General features: G+C 46.6%; 3 protein-coding genes across 3 annotated transcripts; 2 read left to right on the forward strand and 1 right to left on the reverse strand.

The window, feature by feature from the left end:
* The first annotated feature begins 3,020 nt into the window (after positions 1–3,020).
* On the forward strand, positions 3,021–6,426 carry LOC123090609 (uncharacterized). Its single transcript, XM_044511925.1, has 6 exons — positions 3,021–3,296; positions 3,392–3,464; positions 4,237–4,344; positions 4,469–4,567; positions 5,685–5,810; positions 5,927–6,426. Exons 1-6 carry the CDS (start codon positions 3,153–3,155, stop codon positions 6,058–6,060), a joined length of 684 nt encoding a protein of 227 aa, XP_044367860.1. The 5' UTR covers positions 3,021–3,152; the 3' UTR covers positions 6,061–6,426.
* A 4,341-nt stretch (positions 6,427–10,767) lies between these two features.
* Positions 10,768–16,674, forward strand: LOC123090610 (ARF guanine-nucleotide exchange factor GNOM). Its single transcript, XM_044511926.1, has 2 exons — positions 10,768–11,785; positions 12,897–16,674. Exons 1-2 carry the CDS (start codon positions 11,051–11,053, stop codon positions 16,407–16,409), a joined length of 4,248 nt encoding a protein of 1,415 aa, XP_044367861.1. The 5' UTR covers positions 10,768–11,050; the 3' UTR covers positions 16,410–16,674.
* A 358-nt stretch (positions 16,675–17,032) lies between these two features.
* Positions 17,033–21,222, reverse strand: LOC123090611 (switch-associated protein 70). The gene is made up of 10 exons (XM_044511927.1): positions 21,032–21,222; positions 20,816–20,920; positions 20,359–20,420; positions 20,186–20,269; positions 20,068–20,099; positions 19,894–19,975; positions 19,155–19,386; positions 18,216–18,443; positions 17,830–18,122; positions 17,033–17,612 (listed from the first exon to the last, which is right to left on the reverse strand). The coding sequence occupies exons 1-10, from the start codon at positions 21,053–21,055 to the stop codon at positions 17,252–17,254; spliced, it is 1,503 nt and encodes a 500-aa protein (XP_044367862.1). The 5' UTR covers positions 21,056–21,222; the 3' UTR covers positions 17,033–17,251.
* Between the last annotated feature and the right edge of the window lie 1,355 nt (positions 21,223–22,577).

A 22,577-nucleotide genomic window follows, 5' to 3' on the forward strand; every position in this document is an offset into this window, starting at 1 on the left:
GGCTTATCTCATTTCTGCCTTGCAGTCGATGCTCTATGTGAGCTATAGGTTGCTTTGGTTCCTTTTTCTGTAAGACCTTTGTTCAGAACCTGTTTATTTGTTTAATAAGAGAGGCCGTATGCATCGATCTGATGCAGAGGCCGGGGAATCCCCCCTTTTCAAAAAAAAAAACAAAGGGGACCTATAAACCAGGACGGAGGTAGTACAACTGTTTGTTACTTAACTATTTGGTTATGTGCGGATGCATAATTTACTACTCCCTCCCTCCGTCCCAAAATAAGTGTCTCAACTTTATACTAACATTAGTATAAAGTTGTATTAAGCTTCAGACACTTATTTTGGGACGGAGGGAGTATTTGTGAGATACAAATGGGACTTTACAACCTATCAGTTTATCACCATGCAATATTGTTCAGTCATGGGCGGGCTCACAGCCCTATTTCCTCCGAAACTGGTGCAAAACTGCAGTCCATGCACACCAAGTTTCAGGGATGTGCATGTATTCTGAAGCTGCCGTGGGCATAAACTGTGATTCATCAATGCCCGTCCATGAGCTCACACACACACACAAACACACACACACACACACGAGAGAGAGAGAGAGAAAGGGACAGCCCGGCATGGCAGGGAACACGGCCCGCTAAAAAGTTTTAAAGAACTGATGATATCAAGGAGCACGCACCTGTGCGTGTGCGCATACCATCGAGCACCTTGCGTGCATGCCGGCCTGGCCCCTCCCACGCGGCCACGCCACTTCAACCCGGCCGCCATAGATCGATCTCAGGACAGTGGAATCCGTATCGAGCAATGATCCGCAGCCCGCAACTTGAATGATTTCATGACGGCATCATGTGGATGCCCGAATCCACCAAAGAGAGACAAAAAAGGAAGAGGAGTAAATCATTGTGGGAGCACCCAAGGATTGCGCGCGGTTGCCATCGCACTCGATTGGGCGCGGGCAAATGGATGGGGCGGGGTGATCAGGGACAGGGAGCATCGTGGGCTAGCGCGGATCAGGATGTACGTAGCAGGGGATAATCTCGCCCGCGGCTCACGGCGCTCGCGCCGAGGAGGATGCGCGCCCCTGCCCGGACCAGGAGCAGAGCAGGACCAGGATGAGAGCAATGTGCACGTTGAAGGTGGACAGAGTCGACGATGATCCATGGCTCAGATTGCATGCCAAGTAGGTGGTCATCAGGTGAAGCAGAGCCAGAGGGAGCTTTTGGATCATATTAATTATACTACTCCCTCTGTTCATTTTTATAAGGCCTAAAGACATTTCAGACAATGTGCAAAATAGCCTATTTTCAGTTGTCTGAAATGACTTATAAAAGTGAACGGAGGGAGTACCACAAATAGTACTAGTAGAATGAAAGTTTGTAAACCTTATGACGATCAGACTAAATTACAGTCCCAAATGCCTGCCTAAGGTTAAAGATCTTGTAACTGAGAGCCATGAAGGGCATGTGCTCCTGTACTTGTGACCTTGTGATGTATGTTGCGGAATGGTGTTTTGGATATTACAATGTTTCATTGTTTGTGATATGTGGGATATAAAAGATCGTTATATATGTTTTGTTGCAGGGTAAATCGGAAAACAAATTTGAAACCCTGTTGCTGACTGAAGATTTGTTGAGTGTTACACTTGGTAAAGGCATGTGTGTCGAGTGAGTGCCACACTCGATCGGCGGAGTTGTTATGTGGGGTGATCTGGTAACTCCTAGGAGGCTTCGCTTCGCCGAGTGTCCACAAAAGGCGCTTGACAAAAGCCGAAATGTGGCACGTCCTCGTAGCGTGGCAGCCGGATGGTATGCCGAGTGTTGACATTCGGCGGAGAGCATGTGTCTTTGCGGAACCAACGGTCCACGTGGCACCCTCATGTGCATCGGCCTTCGTCGAGCGTTGGCGCACGACAAAGAGAATCTGTGTTTGCCGAGTGTTGGCTTTCGGCGAACTGGCAATGCCACATGGCGACCTCCTGTGCATTGCCCTTGGCCGAGCGTTAGCACTCGACAAAAAGCTTATTTGCCAAATATCTATCTTCGATGAACTAAAGGGACACATGGCGACCTTTTGCGCGTCGGCTTTTGCCGAGTCTACCCGGCAAGCACTCAACACACACTGGTGCCACATGGCAATCACAGTTTCGTCGGTCGTCTGTCAAGCCACTTTATTGTGCTGAGCACCCATGCATGCCCGCCGCTCAACAAAACCTTTACCTGGTGCCCGACAGAAGGAACTCAACAAACCTCATTTTGTCCGGAGGATGTATGTTGAGCAGCCTTCGCCAAGTAGAACACTCGACAAAGCCTTTGCCGGCAAAAGCGCTGATTCAAGTAGTGGTAACTACTGTCGCCAAGGTCTGTAATGACACCTAGCTTGGAGGTCCATCCTCCGCTGGCCGACACCAATGCCACCTCGTTACCCGTATGACAGCTTACGACGCCTCGTCGATGTCCACCTCCGCTAAGGACACAACCTTAACGATGCTCCACATATCCATCTAAGTGCTGGGACAACTTATTTCAGCGTCAGGCAGGCACATTCGACGCTCTGACGACATTGGTCCTCAAACCCTTTTTCTTTGTCTTCACGCAATTCTGTCATCCGCTTGGTTCGATTGGCCCGTTGGTTTTCCAGATCACCTTAGCGAATGAGCTCGCCAATCGCCATATATATGATGCCGCATGGACGACGATACGAGCGGTGTAGAGAAAGCTAAGCCAGAGGGTCTCATTCCCCTACCTCACAGTGCCGAAGAGGTGCGGTGGCTAGATGCGAGGGAAACCGAGTAGATTTTGGGGACGGCCAAAAAGTTGTTCCTAGCTAGACCTCGTGCGTTCTCTAGTGATTCTATATTTCACGTAAACTCGGATTGTATCCGCGAGGCACGCAGCCTTGATTATCCTTATCAATAAAGCTTGAAATTCTCTCAAGAAACAGAGATAAATTTGACAAAATTAGGCTTGAACCTCTGTATTTCGTTTTTTTAGGCAAACCTCTCTATTTCGTAGAAATGGAAAGGTAGAAGTCATGTCCAGGTCCAGCCCAACGAGGAGAACCATCTGACAAAGTCCAACTTATCGCCACGAAGAGAGCTTGTAAGCCCACTGGGCCCAAGCCGCCTCCAGAACAACACCAATTCACCACCGATGCAGAGGCTCTCGCAGGTCGCGCTCCGCCGCCTCCTGTCGCCGCCGTCGGCCGCGGCAGCCGCTCGCCGGGCAGCGCCGGCGGCCGCGGAGGCATGTTTCAGCGGAGCAGTACCTATCCTACGCCGCGCCGGTGGCGCCGAGGTACGCTCCCCGGTCCCTCCTGGGTTCTGGGTTCTGGGTTCCTTCCACGCCATGCTCTAAGCTTCCTGATTCGTGTGGTCTGGTTTGGGCTCTAGGTCGCGGCGGGCGGTTGGAGTGGCGGATCTGGGATCCTCTTGTGCCGCAGGCTCTGCACCTACAACGAGAGAGGTACTATGGCCAGTGCCCAGTGGCTTCATTTCACTTCCTCAAATCTATGATGTTTCGCTGTTCATGGGACACACTGATGAAAATTGGGGTCAAAATGGCCATGAGTTACCGTGTGTTTTTTGGCTGTGGATGGTGATTGTTTGATTGGTGAACGATGTACATGTGCCTGGATCAGTGAATGTGAGATTGGTGTATAGGGGACCAAGAGGCATGTTTAATTGTTTCACCGTCTCGCCGGTAATCGCTTTCGCTGGATAATGGTGTTATCAGTTTGATCCGGTGGTTCCTGCGTCCGTCCTGTAATTCTAGTGTTTTTCTTCGAGAATACCCTGGTCCCAAACTCACCTTGTCAGACTGGTGGTGGTGCCTGTAGAATTAATTGCCTTACAGCAGGATCACTAATCACTACTCCCTCCGTCCGGAAATACTTGTCATCAAAATGGATAAAAGGGGATGTATCTAGACGTATTTTAGTTCTAGATACATCTCTTTTTATCGATTTTGATGACAAGTATTTTTGGACGGAGGGAGTATGACTTAGTAAGTTATGTTTCAGTGTTTATGTTCTGTATCCACATCCACATACTCTTATGTCACTATACAAGTATGGGGCTATGCTGTGGTAACTTGTGTTGAAAGTAATTTGTGAAAAAGAAATTCAGGTGTTCCTTTATTTTGCGGTTTTTGCTATTCTTTTTTTACTGTATGAATACTTCCGTCCAAGTGAAATCCATATATAGAATTGTCTAACTTGAACTAAAATGGTGCACAGATGACAGGGCACTTGAGGAGGAAGTTGAGAAGAAATTTGGATGGATATTAAAGATATTCTTCATAGGGACTGCTGGCCTTGTTGGTTGGCAATTCTTTCCCTACATGGGTATGATAGCGATTTCATATAATGTGCTAACAAATGTGCCACTTCTGGATACTCTCCTTGTAGTTACCAGCTTAGAACATTATGCTGGTGAACTTGAAATTGCTTCTGTCTGACAAGTTTTCAGGGGATAACCTACTACAGCAATCCATTACGCTTTTACATGTCAAAGATCCCTTGTTCAAGCGGATGGGGGCTTCCAGATTAGCTCGTTTTGCCGTTGATGGTAACCAATTTTATCCAAGCATTTTTAGAGTTCTGTTGCAATTTATTTCTGCGTGCTGGGCTTTAAAACATATTATGAATTACTCCCTTTGTCCAGAATTAACTGTCGCTGAAATAAGTGTATCTACACACTGAAACATATCTAGATACACTCATTTCAGCGACAGTAGATACACTCATTTCAGTGACAGTTAATTCCGGGCGGAGGTTTACTTGCTTAGAGAGCTAGATCTAGACTAGTGATAGTATTTCTTGATTTTCTTCAATGTTAGCACAGTTCGGTGGTAGTTTAGGAAAAACTTGAACCAACTGTCTCAAACTAACAAAGAAATACGTAAACCTATCATTATGAATTAGCAGAACTAGACTTGGAAACCAAGAAAGACCTATCTGCTGGGTGCAGGACTCCATGGCATGACAACTTATATTCTGTCACTCTATTTGTATCTATGATCTATCTCCCGTACCTCAAACTTTTCGTCTTTCATGTGCACAAAGCCTGAACTGTTAGATGGCTCCCTGAATCACATAAACTTATTTCTACCACATATTGTTCATGGCAAATAATCACCACTGATTGATTTATTTAGGAAAATTCCTGCTTTGTGTAATATCTCTTAGCTTTGTAAAAAAATGAAATCATAAAGTTAGAATGTTACATCTGTTGTGGAGAGTATGAGCAATATATCCAACCTGTTCCCCCTTTTCTCAGAAATAATAATATCCAACTCATTGCTTGGTCCTGCCATTTTGCATACCCCTGCATGAGAATGATCCAGCATTTCATCTTAGCAGTTATTTGGACTTGAGCAATGTCAGACTCATGAGATTATGGGCTTCTTTACTAACAATTATGCGTGTTAGATTGCTACTAGTCTATCACATGGGATGTTGGTCATTTGTATCATCTGGTCCATTTCTGCGGCAGAATTCACTAGAGTTTATCAGTGAAAAGGATGTATCCATATGAAGTCTTGCAGTAGCTAAATTTTCTGTGGTTCCGTTCCCACTCCTGTAACAACAATTAACTCCAGCTTATCTGTACTTAACATATTCTGTCAATGAGATATATTCCCATTTTACTATTGAATGTTGTTACTAATCTCCTACGGGTACAGATGAAAGGAGAATGAAGGTGGTAGAGATGGGTGGAGCTCAAGAAATTCTCAATGTGTTAGAAGGTGCTAAAGATGATAAAACACGCAAAGAAGCTCTGAAAGCTCTCGTGGCACTTGCAAAGTCGGGTGAGGAAAAAACACTAGCCATTCCTATTGACGCATCCTACTTGGTTCTAGCTCCTTGTATCGTTCTGGTATCCGAAGTGGTCCATTTGAATTTCATGCTTGTGCTGTATGTGCAGATAAAGCTGCGGGGTTTTTGGACAAGGCAGGTGCCTACGCCATCGTCGCCTCCACTCCAAATTCCCCCGAATATGCCGAGATCGAGGCCTGCAAGGCTAGCCTTCTCAAGACGTTTGATCAACTGAAGTCGTGATGGTAAATGCCCGGGTGGGTTTATCTGCATGTTTTCTCCAAACTGAAGTCGTGACTGGGCCATTATTTTGATTGAAACAAGAAAACAAGCTCGGTGCACCATTTTCTCTTCCTGGGGGCTCCGATTTGCGACACCCCGGGCTTGTTGCTGGCGCGAGACATTTTGTTCCAAGCACTCAACTTTGGGGTACCTTCTTTGTACTATGATACTGGCAATTGGTCTATGCAGTTCTTTTTGGTGATGGGATTGAAATCACTACTACAATGTTCTCATCAAACGTCTTTAATAAGAATATACTATATGCTGGGCATGAACCTTTTCGTTGTTTCAAACGTCTTTAATAAAAATATACGATCTTAAACTGGACTTATTTGGCTTTTATTCTAGTAACTTATAAACCTTTGTATCTGAATAATAACATAGCCAGTTCATGGAAGACCTCCGCTGTCGTGGGGTCCGAAAGGGATAAGTAGGCAGCTAGCCGGAACTACGGGATGATACTTTTTCTTTTTCTTCCCACATGGGTATGTCCCTTTCTCTGTAATGATGGATGATGATTACCGTGCGGTGCTGTTTGATTTGAGCGCAAAAGGAGATGAGCATGATACATGTCTTGATCTCGCAAATCTGGAAAGCAACTAGTTCAGGGCGAATAATGCGGGTATGTGTTGTTGTTTTTTGTGTTACCTGCATGATCTGGAACTAAATTGTGGTAAGATATATTAAAACTATTATGTATAACATAATATTTCACCTTAATAGCCGCTAATCGCATGCTAGTTATTCTGAATGTACACTGTATTTTCTAAAAATACTCAGTATTCGCACATCACCATACTAATTGCATGCTTAGCACTGGCCTTTGCTAATCCAGAAACGATTGTTTGTTTCACATAAATAAATCTAGCACAACTGAAAGACAACTAGACACGAAATGACTAGTAAATAAATTAAAATTATATTAAAAACCATAACATCTTATATCTTTGATAGCATGCCATTCGTTGGAGATTGAAAATCCCATTGAATCGACATAAAAGGAAAGCCCAATCCGCAAACGCCATAGTGGTACCATGCTTTGCAGACTGCAATAGCCACTCACCGCTTGAAACAAGATCAACAAATTGTTGAAGGAACATCGGTTGGGGCATCACTCCATGCAACACAAGCTTACCGTTCTTCACCACGAGTCCATATAGTTGGAGAAGCCGGACCATGTCGCGAACAAATTGAAAGAAGATGCCAAAGTTGCCTCACCAAGATAAGCTCAGCGACTATTTTTGTGCGTATAAGAATTAAGAGGTACTCACCATTAGGATTTGGAGAGTTTTGTTGCTTAACACATTGTTTCATTTGGATTATTGATAGATGCACACTGTTTTCGTTTGGATTCTCGAGTTTTCCTTTATTTGCAAAAGTTGTTCTCACTTTTCAGAGGTTCGTTTACCTTGGCCTCAGCTACTGCTCTATGAAGAACTTCGCCCCAGGCCAGTTGTGCCGCATAAATCCATAGACCACCATGCTCCACCTTTGTGTGGGCCCGGTGATGCAGTAAGGTACATTATCACATCTGCCTCTTGTAAATACGTTTCCTCTTTAATGAAATCTGTTGTTGGATCTGTAATTGGTAAGAGACATGACAAATTGGAGGGAGTAATATTTTTTTAATTTTTTAATTTGTTTTTGGGCACTTGTATAGAAGGTTGTCTAATTTGTTATGTCGATAGATGCCAGCCGGATGTAAAATTTACACTTTTCTTTATGAACATGTAGAATGCCGATGATTGATAAACATGAAGATGCATGCACAGTCGTAAAAGAGAATCTAGAGTTAGACTATCTTTGAGGGTGACCATCTTATAGTTAAGCCTGGAGAGGTATTTTCATTTGTTACATCAATTCCACACCCTTTGAATGCATGTTCTCCTTGTGACATTTTAGTTGTTTTGCAACGACATTTATTCCAAAAAATTATGTGTGAAAGTCGCCGACATAAGTTTGAGCCAAAAGAAAGAAGACCACACTGATCCGGTCAGGAATGTTCATGTTAAATTATCTGGGGAGCCGAAGAGAAAATGTTGCGACTGACATCACGCTTTCATGCATAGGTAAATAACATTTTCAAGAAAAGGGTATGTAGTATTAAACTATCAAACCATCCCCTAACCGTAACCGTAGTCAATGTCATTTGCAGTTAATGTCAAGATCTAGACGAACACTGAAGAAATGCGCAGCGATTGATAACTGGCGAATACCCGCAGTAACACTTCCCCGGTTATCCAACGGTGGGGATGGGAGTGGGTAAATGAACATAGACGGCCATGATGAGAGATTAAACGGCGTGTGGGGTTTGTTGGGGAACGCAGCAGAAATTCAAAAAATTTCCTACGAGTCACCAAGATCTATCTATGGAGAGACTAGCAACGAGAGAGAAGGAGAGTGCATCTACATACCCTTGTAGATCGCTAAGCGGAAGCGTTCAAGAGAACGGGGTTGAAGGAGTCGTACTCGTCGTGATCCAAATCACCGGATATCCTAGTGCCGAACGGACGGCACCTCCGCGTTCAACACACGTACAGCCCGGTGACGTCTCCCATGCCTTGATCCAGCAAGGAGAGAGGGAGAGGTTGGGGAAGACTCCGTCCAGCAGCAGCACAACAGCGTGGTGGTGATGGAGGAGCGTGGCAATCCTGCAGGGCTTCGCCAAGCACCGCGGGAGAGGAGGAGAAAGAGAGGTAGGGCTGCGCCAACAGGAGAAGAACTTCGTGTGTTGGGCTGCCCCTTTGCCTCCACTATATATAGGGGAGAGGGGGGGGGGGCTGCGCCCCCACCTAAGGTTCCACCCTAGGGGCGGCGGCCAGCCCTAGATCCCATCTAGGGGGGCGGCCAAGGGGGGGAGAGGGGAAACTTGTCCCCCAAGTCAGGTGGAGGCGCCCCCTCCCCAAACCCTAGGCGCCTTGGGCCCTTGTGGGGGGAGGGGGGCGCACCAGCCCACCTGGGGCTGGTCCCCTCCCACACTTGGCCCATGCAGCCCTCCGGGGATGGTGACCCCACTTGATGGACCCCCGGGACCCTCCCGGTGGTACCGGTATGTTACCGATAAAACCTGAAACTTTTCCGGTGACCAAAACAGGACTTTCCATATATAAATCTTTACCTCCGGACCATTCCAGAACTCCTCGTGACGTCAGGGATCTCATCCGGGACTCCGAACAACATTCAGTAACCACATACAAACTTCCTTTATAACCCTAGCGTCATCGAACCTTAAGTGTGTAGACCCTACGGGTTCGGGAACCATGCAGACATGACCGAGACGTTCTCCGGTCAATAACCAACAGCGGGATCTGGATACCCATGTTGGCTCCCACATGTTCCACGATGATCTCATCGGATGAACCACGATGTCGAGGATTCGATCAATCCCGTATACAATTCCCTTTGTCTAGCGGTATTGTACTTGCCCGAGATTTGATCGTCGGTATGCCGATACCTTGTTCAATCTCGTTACTGGCAAGTCTCTTTACTCGTTCCGTAAAACATCATCCCGTGATCAACCCCTTGGTCACATTGTGCATATTATGATGATGTCCTACCGAGTGGGCCCAGAGATACCTCTCCGTCAACCGGAGTGAGAAATCCTAGTCTCGATTCGTGCCAACCCAACAGACACTTTCGGAGATACCCGTAGTGCACCTTTATAGCCACCCAGTTACGTTGTGACGTTTGGTACACCCAAAGCATTCCTACGGTATCCAGGAGTTGCACAATCTCATGGTCTAAGGAAATGATACTTGACATTAGAAAAGCTTTAGCATACGAACTACACGATCTTTGTGCTAGGCTTAGGATTGGGTCTTGTCCATCACATCATTCTCCTAATGATGTGATCCCGTTATGAACGACATCCAATGTCCATGATCAGGAAACCGTAGCCATCTATTGATCAATGAGCTAGTCAATTAGAGGCTTACTAGGGACATGGTGTTGTCTATGTACCCACACATGTATCTGAGTTTCCTATCAATACAATTATAGCATGGATAATAAACGATTATCATGAACAAGTAAATAAAATAATAATAACCAATTTATTATTGCCTCTATGGCATATTTCCAACAGGGTTAACTGTCGTAATTCAAATGTACTCATCACCGTTTATGTTCTACCTTTTCCACTACTCTGGCTCGAACGGGGCATGTTACAAGCCAAACACAAGAAATAAAAGAGTAAGAAGAAAGCGATCCTAACTTTATCTAGTCACTCTAGCTAGGGTTCTCTACTTTCGTTCTTCCCCGACCACGTCCGATCCCGTCCCCATCACCGTATCAAGAGGAACTGATCAAGCGGCTCCGCCGGCGCATCACCGCATTGAGAGGGCATCATCACCATCCATCCGCCGCCATCACCGCAAACCCCATCTCCATCTCCTTGCGACACGTTAGCCGGAGCGGACTCATCTTTGTATCACTTTGGGGCTACCGCCGCCATGCTCATCATGATTCACCCGGCGACGTTTGTGCCTTCGATGGTACTCCCTCCGTTTCAAAATAGATGACTCAACTTTGTACTAACTTGAGTCATCTATTTTGGAACGGAGAAAGTACCAAAAAAACCAAAACCCATGGAAAATAAGAACACACACAGTAATAAGAAAGAAAAAAGAAAAAGAAAGCAGTTTTCACTTTTCACCTCGTTGCCGCATTTCGCTCCTTGGTTCTCTCCGACGCGCAACGAGTCACCCACCCGGAGTCCGTCCCCAGTCCACGGCGAGCTCCGCTTCTCTTCCCCGACGCACGGCGCGGCGCGGCGGAAAAATTAAAGCGGGCACGCGGAGGGGGAAAAAAGCAGTCTTGCACGCACGCACGCACGAACTCCCACTCCCCTCCCCTCCCCGCCGTCTCCCCCCGAGCAGCCGCTCGCCGGATCTCCGCCCCAGATCCACCCCCCATGACGACCTAGCTAGCCGGCCGCCACCCGCCCGCCCAAATGGGCCGCCCCAGGCCGCTCACCTCGGGCGGCATCGACCCCATCGCCGAGGAGTCGTCGCCGTCGCGGTCGCCGCCGCACCACCCCGCGCCCTGCGCCGACCCGGCGGCCCTGGCCTGCGCGATCTCCGCGCAGGCCAGCGCGGTGCTGGCCGTGATGCGCCGGGGCCTCCGCCACCCGCGCGCGGACGACGCGGCGGCCGACCACCCGCTCGTGGCCTCCCTCAAGGCCCTGCGTCGGCTCGCCTTCGCCGCCGCCTCCCCCCAACACTCCCCCTCGCTCCCGGCCGCCGCGCTGCGGCCCTTCCTCGACGCGGTGCGCTCCGAGGACGCCGGCGCCGACGCCACCTCGGCCGCCCTCGCCGCGCTGCACGAGGTCATGGCGCTCACGGCCCCCGCCCTCCCGGGCTCCGCGCTGCGGGAGGTCGTCGACGCCGTCGCCTGCTGCCGCTTCGAGGCCGGCGCCGACCCCGCCGCCGAGGAGGACGTGCTCGTGCGCATGCTGCAGGCGCTGCTCGCCTGCCTCCGCGCCCCCGCCGCCCCCGCGCTCGGCGACCAGCACGTCCTCACCGCCGTCAACACCTGCTTCCGCGTCGTCCACCAGGCCGCCGCCAAGGGCGACCTCCTGCAGCGCTTCTCCCGCCACGTGATGCACGAGCTCGTCCGCCTCGTCTTCGCCCGCCTCCCGCAGATAGGCGCCGGCGGCGACGCCGACGACGCTGCCGTCAAACCAGAGGTATGCTAAGTTCTTCGTAATGTCAGCTTCTGCTTCCGCTATTTTTAGTTACAAATGCCACTCAACTCCGCATTTCACTCTTAAAACGAACACAGATTTACGATTTTCATTTGCTGTATCCAAGAATGCAGCAGCATTGCACACAGTATATGCTACTCCATGAAACACAATATCGCAATTATTGAGAAAGATGCATTCAACCTAACTGATTATGCCGCACTGGTCCCGACCAACTGATCAAGTGAGATAAGAGATACCACTCAATTGGGTAGGGCAGAGAGGCAGGGAAGGCGATTGTTTTTCCTACTGTTTGAACTAAATGATGCACAAAAAACCTAACCCCATAATGTTATTGAGTATGCGAATACTGCAATCGATGTTTGAGCCCTCCAGAGTGATGTTTATCCGGCACCAGCATGACCGCGTCATGCAAGACAATCTTAGGGCAGGTTTAAAACACATAGCTTCAGCCCTTGCAAGTCTCCTATAAGTAGACAAAATATAGCTTCTTTAAATATGTGCAAGACTAGTATGGTCAGGAAATCTCAGTTGGTTGCAAACCAAACAAGAGGTCTGTTTTGACAAAATTTTGGATGGTCCAATGGCCACAATCCAAACATAAACAAGGTACCAAAAAATTTGACGCTTTGGTCACACCAAATTTTTGATGGGGCTAGTTGGGGCTCAAACCAAGCATACCCTTTTGGTACAACCAGTTCATTGGATATCCCAAAAAGTGTTGAAAAGTTTATGCCAACATTCACACAAGATCCGTCTACCACGACATGGAATTTCAGATCCATTTGCTACTATTCACCGCCAAATTTGTCATTTTGTTACTCGACCTGTGATTCAAGCTCAGAATTTTTTATTCAAATTAGATGCAATCTGTAGAACTGCTATCAAAAGAATTCAGAATTTAAACAAGCTTTTGGATCCCTGTATGGGCTAGCGCCGCAGATCACACCTTAGGTCCTTATCTTATACAAGTTTGGGATTTTGGTTAGCTTCTTGGCATTTATTTTTATATCATGTACGTACCATTCTCATGTATTAGATGACATTTTTGCTCCATTTGGTTACAATTGATTTCTGTGTTGTACTCGTGCAGATGGGTGGCATGGATAAGAATCATCCATTTGGTATTGGGCAAATGGAAAATGGAAACGGAAGCTATGTGTCCGAGGCAGGTACACCTGATGAGAATTCTCCGGATGGTAGTGTCCTTGTTGTGGAGCCATATGGAACTCCTTGCATGGAGGAGATTTTCCATTTCCTATGCTCTCTCCTCAGTGGTGTCGAGCTGAACGGGTATGATGAAGGTCAACCTTTGTTTGCTCTGAAGTTGATCAATTCAGCGATAGAGCTTGGTGGGTCTGCAATTGGGAGGCATCCAAAGGTGCTGTCGCTGGTCCAAGATGAGCTTTTCCGAAACCTAATGCAGCTTGGCTTATCGATAAGCCCGCTTACTCTTTCGGTGGTGTGCAGCATCGTGTTGAATCTTTACCATCACCTCCGTAATGAGCTCAAGATGCAGCTTGAGGCCTTTTTTTGTTGCATAATTCTAAGGCTCGCACAGCCCCGATTTGGAGCAACATATCATCAGCAGGAGGTTGCAATGGAAGCTCTTGTGGACTTCTGTCGACAGAAGAATTTTATGGTGGAGATGTATGCCAATCTTGACTGTGACATAACATGCAGGAATGTGTTTGAGGAGCTTGCAAATCTTTTATCAAAGAGTGCATTTCCTATTAACTGCCCCTTGTCTTCTATGCACATTCTTGCTCTGGAAGGCTTGATTGCTGTGATTCAGGGAATGGCTGATCGGATTGGGAATGCAACCTCTGGCCCTGAACTAAGGTCTGTGGAACTTGATGAATATGCTCCATTCTGGACTGTTAAGTGCGAGAATTTTTTGGATCCTCAGCATTGGGTGAAATTTGTCCGCCAAAGGAAGTATGTCAAGAGGAGGCTAATGATTGGCGCTGATCACTTCAACAGGGACCCGAAGAAAGGTCTGGAGTTCCTTCAAGGCAATCATCTGTTGCCCGAGAAGCTTGATCCGCAGAGTGTGGCTTGTTTTTTCCGCTACACAGCTGGTCTGGATAAGAATCTCGTAGGAGACTTTCTCGGCAATCATGACGAGTTTTGTGTTCAGGTGCTTCATGAGTTTGCTCAGACCTTTGACTTCGAGGAGATGAACTTGGATACAGCTCTGAGGTTATTTTTGGAGACATTCCGACTACCTGGAGAATCTCAGAAGATACAGAGGGTTCTTGAGGCCTTTTCAGATAGATACTATGAGCAGGCTCCGCAAGCTTTTGCAAATAAGGACACTGCTTTGCTGCTGTCTTACTCAATTATAATGCTGAACACTGATCAGCATAACATGCAGGTGAAGAAGAAGATGACCGAGGAGGACTTCATAAAAAACAACAGGAGCATAAATGGGGGTAGTGACCTCCCACGTGAGATGTTGTCTGAGCTATACCACGCTATCTGCCGAAATGAGATTAAGACCACGCCCGAGCAGGGCATGGGATATTTGGAAATGTCTCCCAGCCGTTGGATAGACCTAATGCGGAAGTCCAAGTCAACACCCCAGTATATTGTTGGTGATTCTCAACCTTTCCTCGACCACGATATGTTTGCTATCATGTCTGGCCCTACTATTGCTGCCATTGCAGTGGTATTTGATCATTCGGAACATGAAGAAGTTCTGTTGACCTGTGTGGATGGCTTCTTGGGCATCGCAAAGATCTCAGCATTTCATCATCTTGAAGACGTTTTGGACGACCTTGTTGTTTCTCTCTGCAAATTCACCACTCTTTTGAATACCTCTTTGGTCGAGGAACCAGTCACTGCCTTTGGAGATGATCTGAAGGCTAGATTGGCAACTGAGACACTGTTTACCATAGCTAATAAATACGGGCATTACATACGTACTGGTTGGAGGAATGTACTGGATTGCATCCTGAGACTGCATAAGCTAGGGCTTCTTCCTGCCCGTGTTGCTAGTGATGCAGCTGATGATTCAGAAGTTTCTGCTGAAACTGTCCAAGGAAAGCCTGTTCCTAGCTCAATCTCCACATCTCACGTTCCAGTGATGGGTACCCCTCGGAAATCCTCTGGGCTCATGGGAAGATTTAGTCAGCTACTCTCGCTTGACAGCGAGGAACCAAGATCACAACCAACTGAGCAGCAACTTGCTGCCCACCAGAGGACTCTTCAGACAATCCAGAAGTGCCGCATTGATGGCATATTTACAGAGAGCAAAGTTTTGCAACCTGATTCACTATTGCAGCTTGCCAGGGCACTGATATGGGCTGCAGGGCGGCCTCAAAAGGTTGCCAGCTCGCCAGACGACGAAGACACAGCAGTATTCTGCTTGGAACTCCTCATTGCCATCACGCTTAACAATCGAGATCGAATTGTGCTCCTCTGGCAAGGCGTATATGAGCATATTGCCAACATAGTTCAGTCCACAGTCATGCCATGCGCCCTTGTGGAGAAAGCTATTTTTGGCCTTCTGCGGATATGCCAGAGGTTACTTCCATACAAAGAGAACCTTGCTGATGAGCTGCTGAGGTCATTGCAATTAGTTCTGAAGCTGGATGCACGTGTAGCGGATGCATACTGTGAGAACATCACACAAGAGGTTGCACGGCTTGTCAAAGCAAACGCGGGACACATAAAATCGCAGATGGGTTGGAGAACTGTGGTGTTGCTGCTCTCCATTACAGCTCGCCACCCAGATGCTTCAGGGGTAGGCTTCGAGGCTATAATGTTTATCATGTCAGAGGGTCACCTTTCAAGATCAAATTATGCCTTCTGCATCGAAGCGTCGAGGCAGTTTGCCGAGTCCAGGGTTGGTCTAACAGACAGGTCTATTCGCGCCCTGGATTTGATGGCTGATTCGGTCACTAATCTCGCCCGGTGGTCGCAAGATACAAAAGAGGCAGGCGAAGAAGCTGATAGAGGGGTGGAAGCAATCAGGGAAATGTGGCTCAAACTGCTGCAAGCGCTGAAAAAGCTGAGCCTGGACCAGCGAGAGGAGGTGCGAAACCACGCATTGGTTTCGCTCCAGCGATGCCTAACGGCGACCGAAGGGATAGGCCTCCAGTCCGCCACATGGTCGCACGCTTTCGACCACATCATATTCGCTTTGCTGGACGACCTGCTGGAGATCGCCCAGAACCACTCGCAGAAGGACCACAGGAACATGGAAGGATCCCTCGTGCTCGCCGTGAGACTGGTAGCGAAGGTGTACCTTGAGCTGTTACCGGACCTCTTCGGGCTGAGCAGCTTCTGCAAGCTGTGGCTGGGGGTCCTCAGCCGGATGGAGAAGTGCATCAAGGCCAAGGTCCGGGGCAAGCGCAGCGACAAGCTTCAGGAGCTGATCCCGGACCTCCTCAGGAACGTCCTGGCCGCGATGAAGGGCAGGGGGATCCTCGCCAAGAGGAGCACGATAGGGGGCGACAGCCTGTGGGAGCTGACGTGGCTCCATGTGAACAACATCTCGACGGGCCTGCAGTCGGAGGTGTTCCCGAGCCAGGAGTACGAGCCGCCGAGCAATGCCGGTAGCCCGAGAGGGGGGCTGAACGATGCCGAGATCAAGAACTAGAAGAAGCTCATTTCAACAGGGACGTTAAGGTTTTGATATTGTAACCGCATTTCGCCGCCTCCATTGTATGTATATTTGTTCTGTCCGAGTTGAGTTGCTGTTGTGTAAAACGATGTGAGCAGATTGACATGTTTGCGCTGCTGACCTGATGAGTGGCTGTGATGCACGTATCATCATCAGCACTAAAAATGCTGTTGTTTCGCAAGTTTGTGTGCTGGTTTGTTATAAATTTGGCTCATTTTTAAATTAGGGCTCCTTTGGAAGATATGCTTTTTGCACCGGTTCTACAGGAAATCTTTCCTTGTACTCCGTCCGTAAGAGCGTTTAGATCACTACTTTAAATGCTCTTAATGATCTAAACGCTCTTAACAAAAATACAATTTTATTTTGTTATAACCCAATAAGGCTGACAGTTGGGACGGTTTTCAACGAAACCCAGTGGAAGAAATGGTGCTAGTACTAAATCAGCGACAATTAATATGGATTAGAGAGATTATCAAACCGGTTTCCTTCTAAATGGAATCTGTACAACTTCTGCTTTTTTTAGTTCCATGGCATCAAATTTCAGTTCATGTCTTCTATTCTCATCACATTTGTTTCAATCGTGAACATAATTCGAAACATGGCACAAAAGAGATATGACGTGAATAATAATAATTTACAATCACACGACAACCCGCTATCATCTTTTTATTGAGTTGCATACTTAAATACAACGGAGACACAACCCGGAAGCAGCACAGCACAAAAAAACGCAAAAGTAATTCTCGAGAGGATTCAAATCTCGAGAGGATTCAAATCTCCTCAATAATCACAAACCACCCAAGAAGACCTCCAGGCCTTCAGGGATGTGTTGCCCCTCCCTGCATATGATCATTGGCCGGTGCCGGGTTGACCACCGGGATATCCAGGCTGCTGCCTTCCGCCTCCGGGGAGACCTCCCGCACGTCGGCGATCAGCGCTTCCGGCTGCTGGAAGCTGCCCCACTCCGGGTCGCCGATGGGGCGGATGTCCACCCCGTCCACGGCCAGCTGGACCTCCGTGCTCTCACTCGAGACCACGACCGATCTCGAATCGCTCACGCACGCCTTGTCCACGTCGTCGTCCGATGCGTCGACGTGCTTCGTCAGCGGAGGGGAGTTGTCGGCGCCGGAGCATGACTCGGATCTCTCCTCGCATACTTGCTTCGTGCTGCTTTGTTCTCTGCATCAGTATGGTTTTATCTTTTAATCATCACGGGTAATGCATAATGTAAATTCAGATAGATGTCTACTCCCTCCGTCCCATAATATAAGAGCATTTTTTACACTACACTACACTAGTGTCAAAAATGCTCTTATATTATGGGAAGGAGGGAGTATATTCTATGAAGGTTTCATTTTGAAATTGTGTGCGGAAGGAATGAGACGGGGACAAAAACCTCTGCACTTGTGATTGGAGAACACCAATAAGGGCTAAAAGTTCCTCCTTTTCTTTCTCAGCAGCATGCAGTTTTTCAGCGGCTTCCTTGATCCGAACCGCAGCATCCGCTTCAGACACCCTTACCTTCTCCTCTGCTCGAGCAATTGCTGCTTCCTGTATCACTGCTTGCTCTCTAGCTTTTCCTAGTTCAGTGCGCCACATATATGCTTCCTGAAATGCGGCATCTCTTTCCTTCATCAACTGGTCGTTCTCTTTGCTCAGGCTAATTACCTTCTCTTCAGATTGTCGTAGCTGCCATACATCCATCAACCATATTTAGCATTAGAGTTCAGAGCACTTAAATCTTCCAAAATAGTAATAAGCAATACAAAACATAAAATTGACCTTAAGCATGGATTGTTCCATTTGTGTTTCCATTGCTTTTTTCAGACGCTCAATCTCTGAACATAGAAGTCGTCTCTGTTCATCGATTGTATGAGCTGCAGATGCTGCTGCTTCTGCAGCCTCTGCGGTCTCCGTTAACTTCTCTGCAATTTCCTGAATTGTGGCGTCACGAGCACGAATGTCCTTAGCCAAATGCTGCAACTCCTCATCTTTCACTCGGAGAGTCTCCTGGGAAACATTAACACAGTACACAAAGAATTGACCAAATCAATGCCCGTGTATATAACAAGGATACAGAATTATGTAGCTACCATCACACCACCATACAACTTAGTGCCCAAAGATGTAGCCATTTAACAGAACTAGACATGGTAATCAAAGTTTAAGAGATTATGCTGGTCAGTATATAGTTGGAAGGATGACATGCTAGCCACAAAACAAAAGGTCAAAATTGCATACAATAAGCAAGGAGTATTATGTCCAAACAATGAATTCCTCACGTTTACTAAGAATATGTTAGTCTGGTCTAAGACAACCGGGCTAACATTAAAAATGGCAGGGATGATGAATTTGTAATTTTTGATGACAATTACAATATAAGGAAACCAATAGAGAGAACAGTGTGACCATGGTTTGCAACGGCCTGTATGATATCAGTGATTTGGTGCTGGTGTGAATAACGAATTATGTTTGAACAATAAGTGGACTGTACATATGTGAACTGTGTAATAATAAAATAAAATGCTTATTACAATATAAACATATTCAAAAATAAAGCAATATATATTATTAAGAAGTGACTCATGAGTCATGACAGCTCAGCAATGAATCATGCTGGAAAATTTTGTTTGTATGGTCACACCAGCCACAGTTAATAACAATACGGAGCAAGAGATTCAGATAAGAGATTTATCTATCTAGGCCGAGATGAATGCATACCTTCATGATAGTTAAATCATCAAGTTGACCCACATTCGAATTATTTGTACCCAACCCAAGAGCTGCCCTCATTGAAACCTTCAGTGCTGCATCTATCTCCTTCATTGCCTCCAAAGCAGTTGCATTAGCATTAGCAACTGCAGTAGCAACCGTGCCTAATGTAGAAGGAGAGCCATTCCCAGCTAAAGAATTTACTGCCTCTTTATGCGCTTGTAGTACTAACTGAGTTGCACTGTTAATTAAAGATATCATCAGTACCAAATAGTTCAACAACTGTATATACTATAATATTTAGTTTAACTACTGAAAGAAGATTATAGCATAGCCCTGCAATGTACCAAGCTAGTTGGGACCAGGACTCCTAAACTTGAAAGCAGTTCATGGCAACATATAATTATTTGGTTCCATTCAAAAGCACTGTCTTCTAGTTATACCTTACTGGAATACAGAATTAAGAGGTGCATATACAGTGCAAAAATGCAAACTCTAATCACAGGCTGTACAATGAATGTAACACATCGTTTAAATCTGCACCATGAGAGTGCTCCCTTCTACTGGGATAGTGGCACTGTTAGCGATAATCCCATTCACATTGATTGAACGGCTCACCAAGTTTGCATGTTTGCGTTGAGTTGAGCATTTGCCCTAGATACTATACTGTAGAATCATAAAATAAATTTGCAAATGCCTGTACAGAGCATACAATAATATTTTATAGGTAATAGATCGGAGAACTTACTGCAATGTAGATACCCAAGCTTTGGCAGCACCAGGAGTTTCAGCGCAAAGAAAGTAATCTTTTTTCTGAGGAGTTCCAATGTCTGCTAGAGTAAAGGAATGCACCAAAGACTAGAAGGATATAGACAGCTTGTAAAAAAAAAAGCTTAAAGCTCATCAGACGTATACAGGATACAGAAACAACATCCGTCATACTTTGGCATGCCTCTGTAAGAATTGAAGTGCTAGTTATACAACCTTCAAAGTTAGAAATAAAGTAGCAAGAAAAAATTATACTCCGGGACCAATCTTACTGAAAATTTACAGGAGACAAAGTAATGGTGCTTGAAGCATCAAATATAATGGTTCCCTTAACGGCAGTTTCATTCCTCCGAAGTCTGGAACAAGAAAAACACAAAGGATCAGGAGATAGCTGGAGAAATGTTGTTTGGCATTGTAAGTTACAAAAAAATGTGGTGTTCTGTACTTGTATTCCATCTTGCCAGACGTTGGGTCCAATATTATCCATCTTTCGTTCCATTTCCGTAACTGTTTGGAAGAAGATAATATCGGTTCAAAAGTGAAATCAGCAAATCACTGCTCACAAGTAAGAAGCTAATCGGCAGAAAATTATATTCACCAGGATCCTCTTGGACTCATTTGGAAACAGTTATTCAAAGGCTGGCTATCAAATTGTAAGGCCTAGGTACATCACAATCAACCAGATGGAAAAGAAAAGTACACCTCCCCTCCTTGTATGGTGTTCGTAGCCAACCTATCAAATTGTAAGGCCTAACACGCCGAATTGAGCCATTAAACCTAAGTTTTCGACGGCTGCACCCCTCACTAGTTCAAATCTACCAGCAAAATCGAACATTCACACGCCTGATAATAAATAAACCCCTATATGATATCACCCAGCGTCCCAGAGATGAGCGCCATACCGTCTCAGATCGCTTCAGCAGGGGGCCCTGCAGCAAGTACCTCCCGGATCCCGTCGACAGCTGCCGCTTCACCTTCTCCAGGCTGCTCTCCGTGTCCCTGACCCTCTGCAGAATCCCCCACCCCCGCCCGAGCAAATCGTCAGAGAAGACAGACACCAACCAAAGTCGGGAAATTTCAGAGGCGTGTGGACCGGGGCGAGAGGGCGGCGCACGTACCGGGGAGCTGCCGTTGGTGGACATGGCGGGGGCGGCGGGGCCGGGGCCGGGGCTAGGGTTTTGGGGGCGGAGGCGACGGCGACGGACGGCGACGGGGCTGGTAGGTGGTGGTGGTGGAGGGTCGACCGGCCGGTGGGGGCGTTCAGATCGATGGAAATTTCGGTGCCGGAAATGCTTCTGCTACGCTGCCACGAGCTACCCGCGAGCTGTGCTGGCCCCATGTCGCGTGGGCCCGCCGTGCGTGCGTGCGTGCCAGCGAGCAGCTTCTTGGTTTGTGGGGCACGCCAGGACTGCGATGTCTCGTGTGTTGGACAAATGATTTTGTATGGACATGCTGAATTTTAAGTTCAAACACAAGTTTCATTTTAAGTTCAAACTTAAAAAAATGCCAGAATCTTCTTAATCACAACACACACAAATTACCTTCTCAATCACAACACCCCAATTTAGCTTCACAACCCACCATCATCACGGTCTCTCCCCTGAATCTTCTTACCTAGCCCTTTGCGTGCTTGTGTTCTGGCCGCCACCTTGCCCAGTCCGGCTCCCTCGGACATTTCCTCCCTGCTTTGTCCTTGATACCCAATGATAAATTCTTCAGCCATTCATCTTTGTACCAGACACTCACAGCAAATCTCAAAATTCTCTGGGAATATACTCAGGTCCAACAAGCAAATCTTCAAATAGTGAGATAGATCATAATAACTAAGAAGCAATATACGTTTCGCCACGTCCAGCTCAGAATCTTGTTCGAACGAAGAGCAAAGAGAATGCTGCACCCACTCCTGCTTTGTGGTTGGTTTTGTTGCCAACATGCTAGCTATATGGACTATAGCTAATGGCAAGCCATCACACTTCTTTAGTATATAACTAGTAACTTCTTTTAGTTCATAAGGGAAATCATCTTCATGGTCAAAGATCCTTTTCAAGAATAGATTTTCTGAATCATCGATGCCAAGGTGCTTCATAGGATAAACGTAGCCTCCATGTGGAAAGCTACAAGATTTTGCTACATCTTGTATACGTGTAGTAGTCATTACTCGACTTGCAGTATTGTTATTGGGAAAGGCACATTGGATGCCATTCCACGCTTGCTTACTCCATATATCATCAATTAGAACAAAATACTTGTTATTCGGTTGGTAATAGATATCATTAGTTTTGTTGAAGCATATTGTCAAAAAAGAATCATCCAATGAGTAAAATTATAGTGTATATGAAATTTAGCAAGTGTCCCCATAAAAACTATGGAATATCTAAATAAGGAACTATATGATACATAATCTTAGAGAGAAAATAGGCTCGTAGCACATTTGTGTTGCAACATTGAAGTGGAGGGAAATTGTAACCACTGTGCCCAATAAACAATAAATTGTTGAACGCTTTCAAAAGATTATCCACATAATGATAAGAATTTGTTCCCCGAGAACAAAACAAGAGGATGACACTCTGGGTCACATAAGAACAAAGGCGGACGCGCATGTGTCACATGAACAGAGAAAATAACACTAGACCGGAAGAACCACCGTGCCAAAGGAGTCCGACA

This window comes from Triticum aestivum, chromosome 4B, assembly GCF_018294505.1.
Source record: "Triticum aestivum cultivar Chinese Spring chromosome 4B, IWGSC CS RefSeq v2.1, whole genome shotgun sequence".
In the NCBI taxonomy this organism is placed as follows: domain Eukaryota; kingdom Viridiplantae; phylum Streptophyta; class Magnoliopsida; order Poales; family Poaceae; genus Triticum; species Triticum aestivum.

Coding starts and splice junctions, on each gene's coding strand:
- LOC123090609 (XM_044511925.1), top strand. CDS start 3,153: ATGCAGAGGCTCTCGCAGGTCGCGCTCCGCCGCCTCCTGTCGCCGCCG. Junction 3,297..3,391: donor GCCGCGCCGGTGGCGCCGAG/GTACGCTCCCCG, acceptor TTTGGGCTCTAG/GTCGCGGCGGGCGGTTGGAG. Junction 3,465..4,236: donor CTGCACCTACAACGAGAGAG/GTACTATGGCCA, acceptor AATGGTGCACAG/ATGACAGGGCACTTGAGGAG.
- LOC123090611 (XM_044511927.1), bottom strand. CDS start 21,055: ATGTCCACCAACGGCAGCTCCCCG. Junction 20,270..20,358: donor TCTGGCAAGATGGAATACAA/GTACAGAACACC, acceptor TTCTTGTTCCAG/ACTTCGGAGGAATGAAACTG. Junction 17,613..17,829: donor CTCCAATCACAAGTGCAGAG/GTTTTTGTCCCC, acceptor ATACTGATGCAG/AGAACAAAGCAGCACGAAGC.
- LOC123090610 (XM_044511926.1), top strand. CDS start 11,051: ATGGGCCGCCCCAGGCCGCTCACCTCGGGCGGCATCGACCCCATCGCC. Junction 11,786..12,896: donor ACGCTGCCGTCAAACCAGAG/GTATGCTAAGTT, acceptor GTACTCGTGCAG/ATGGGTGGCATGGATAAGAA.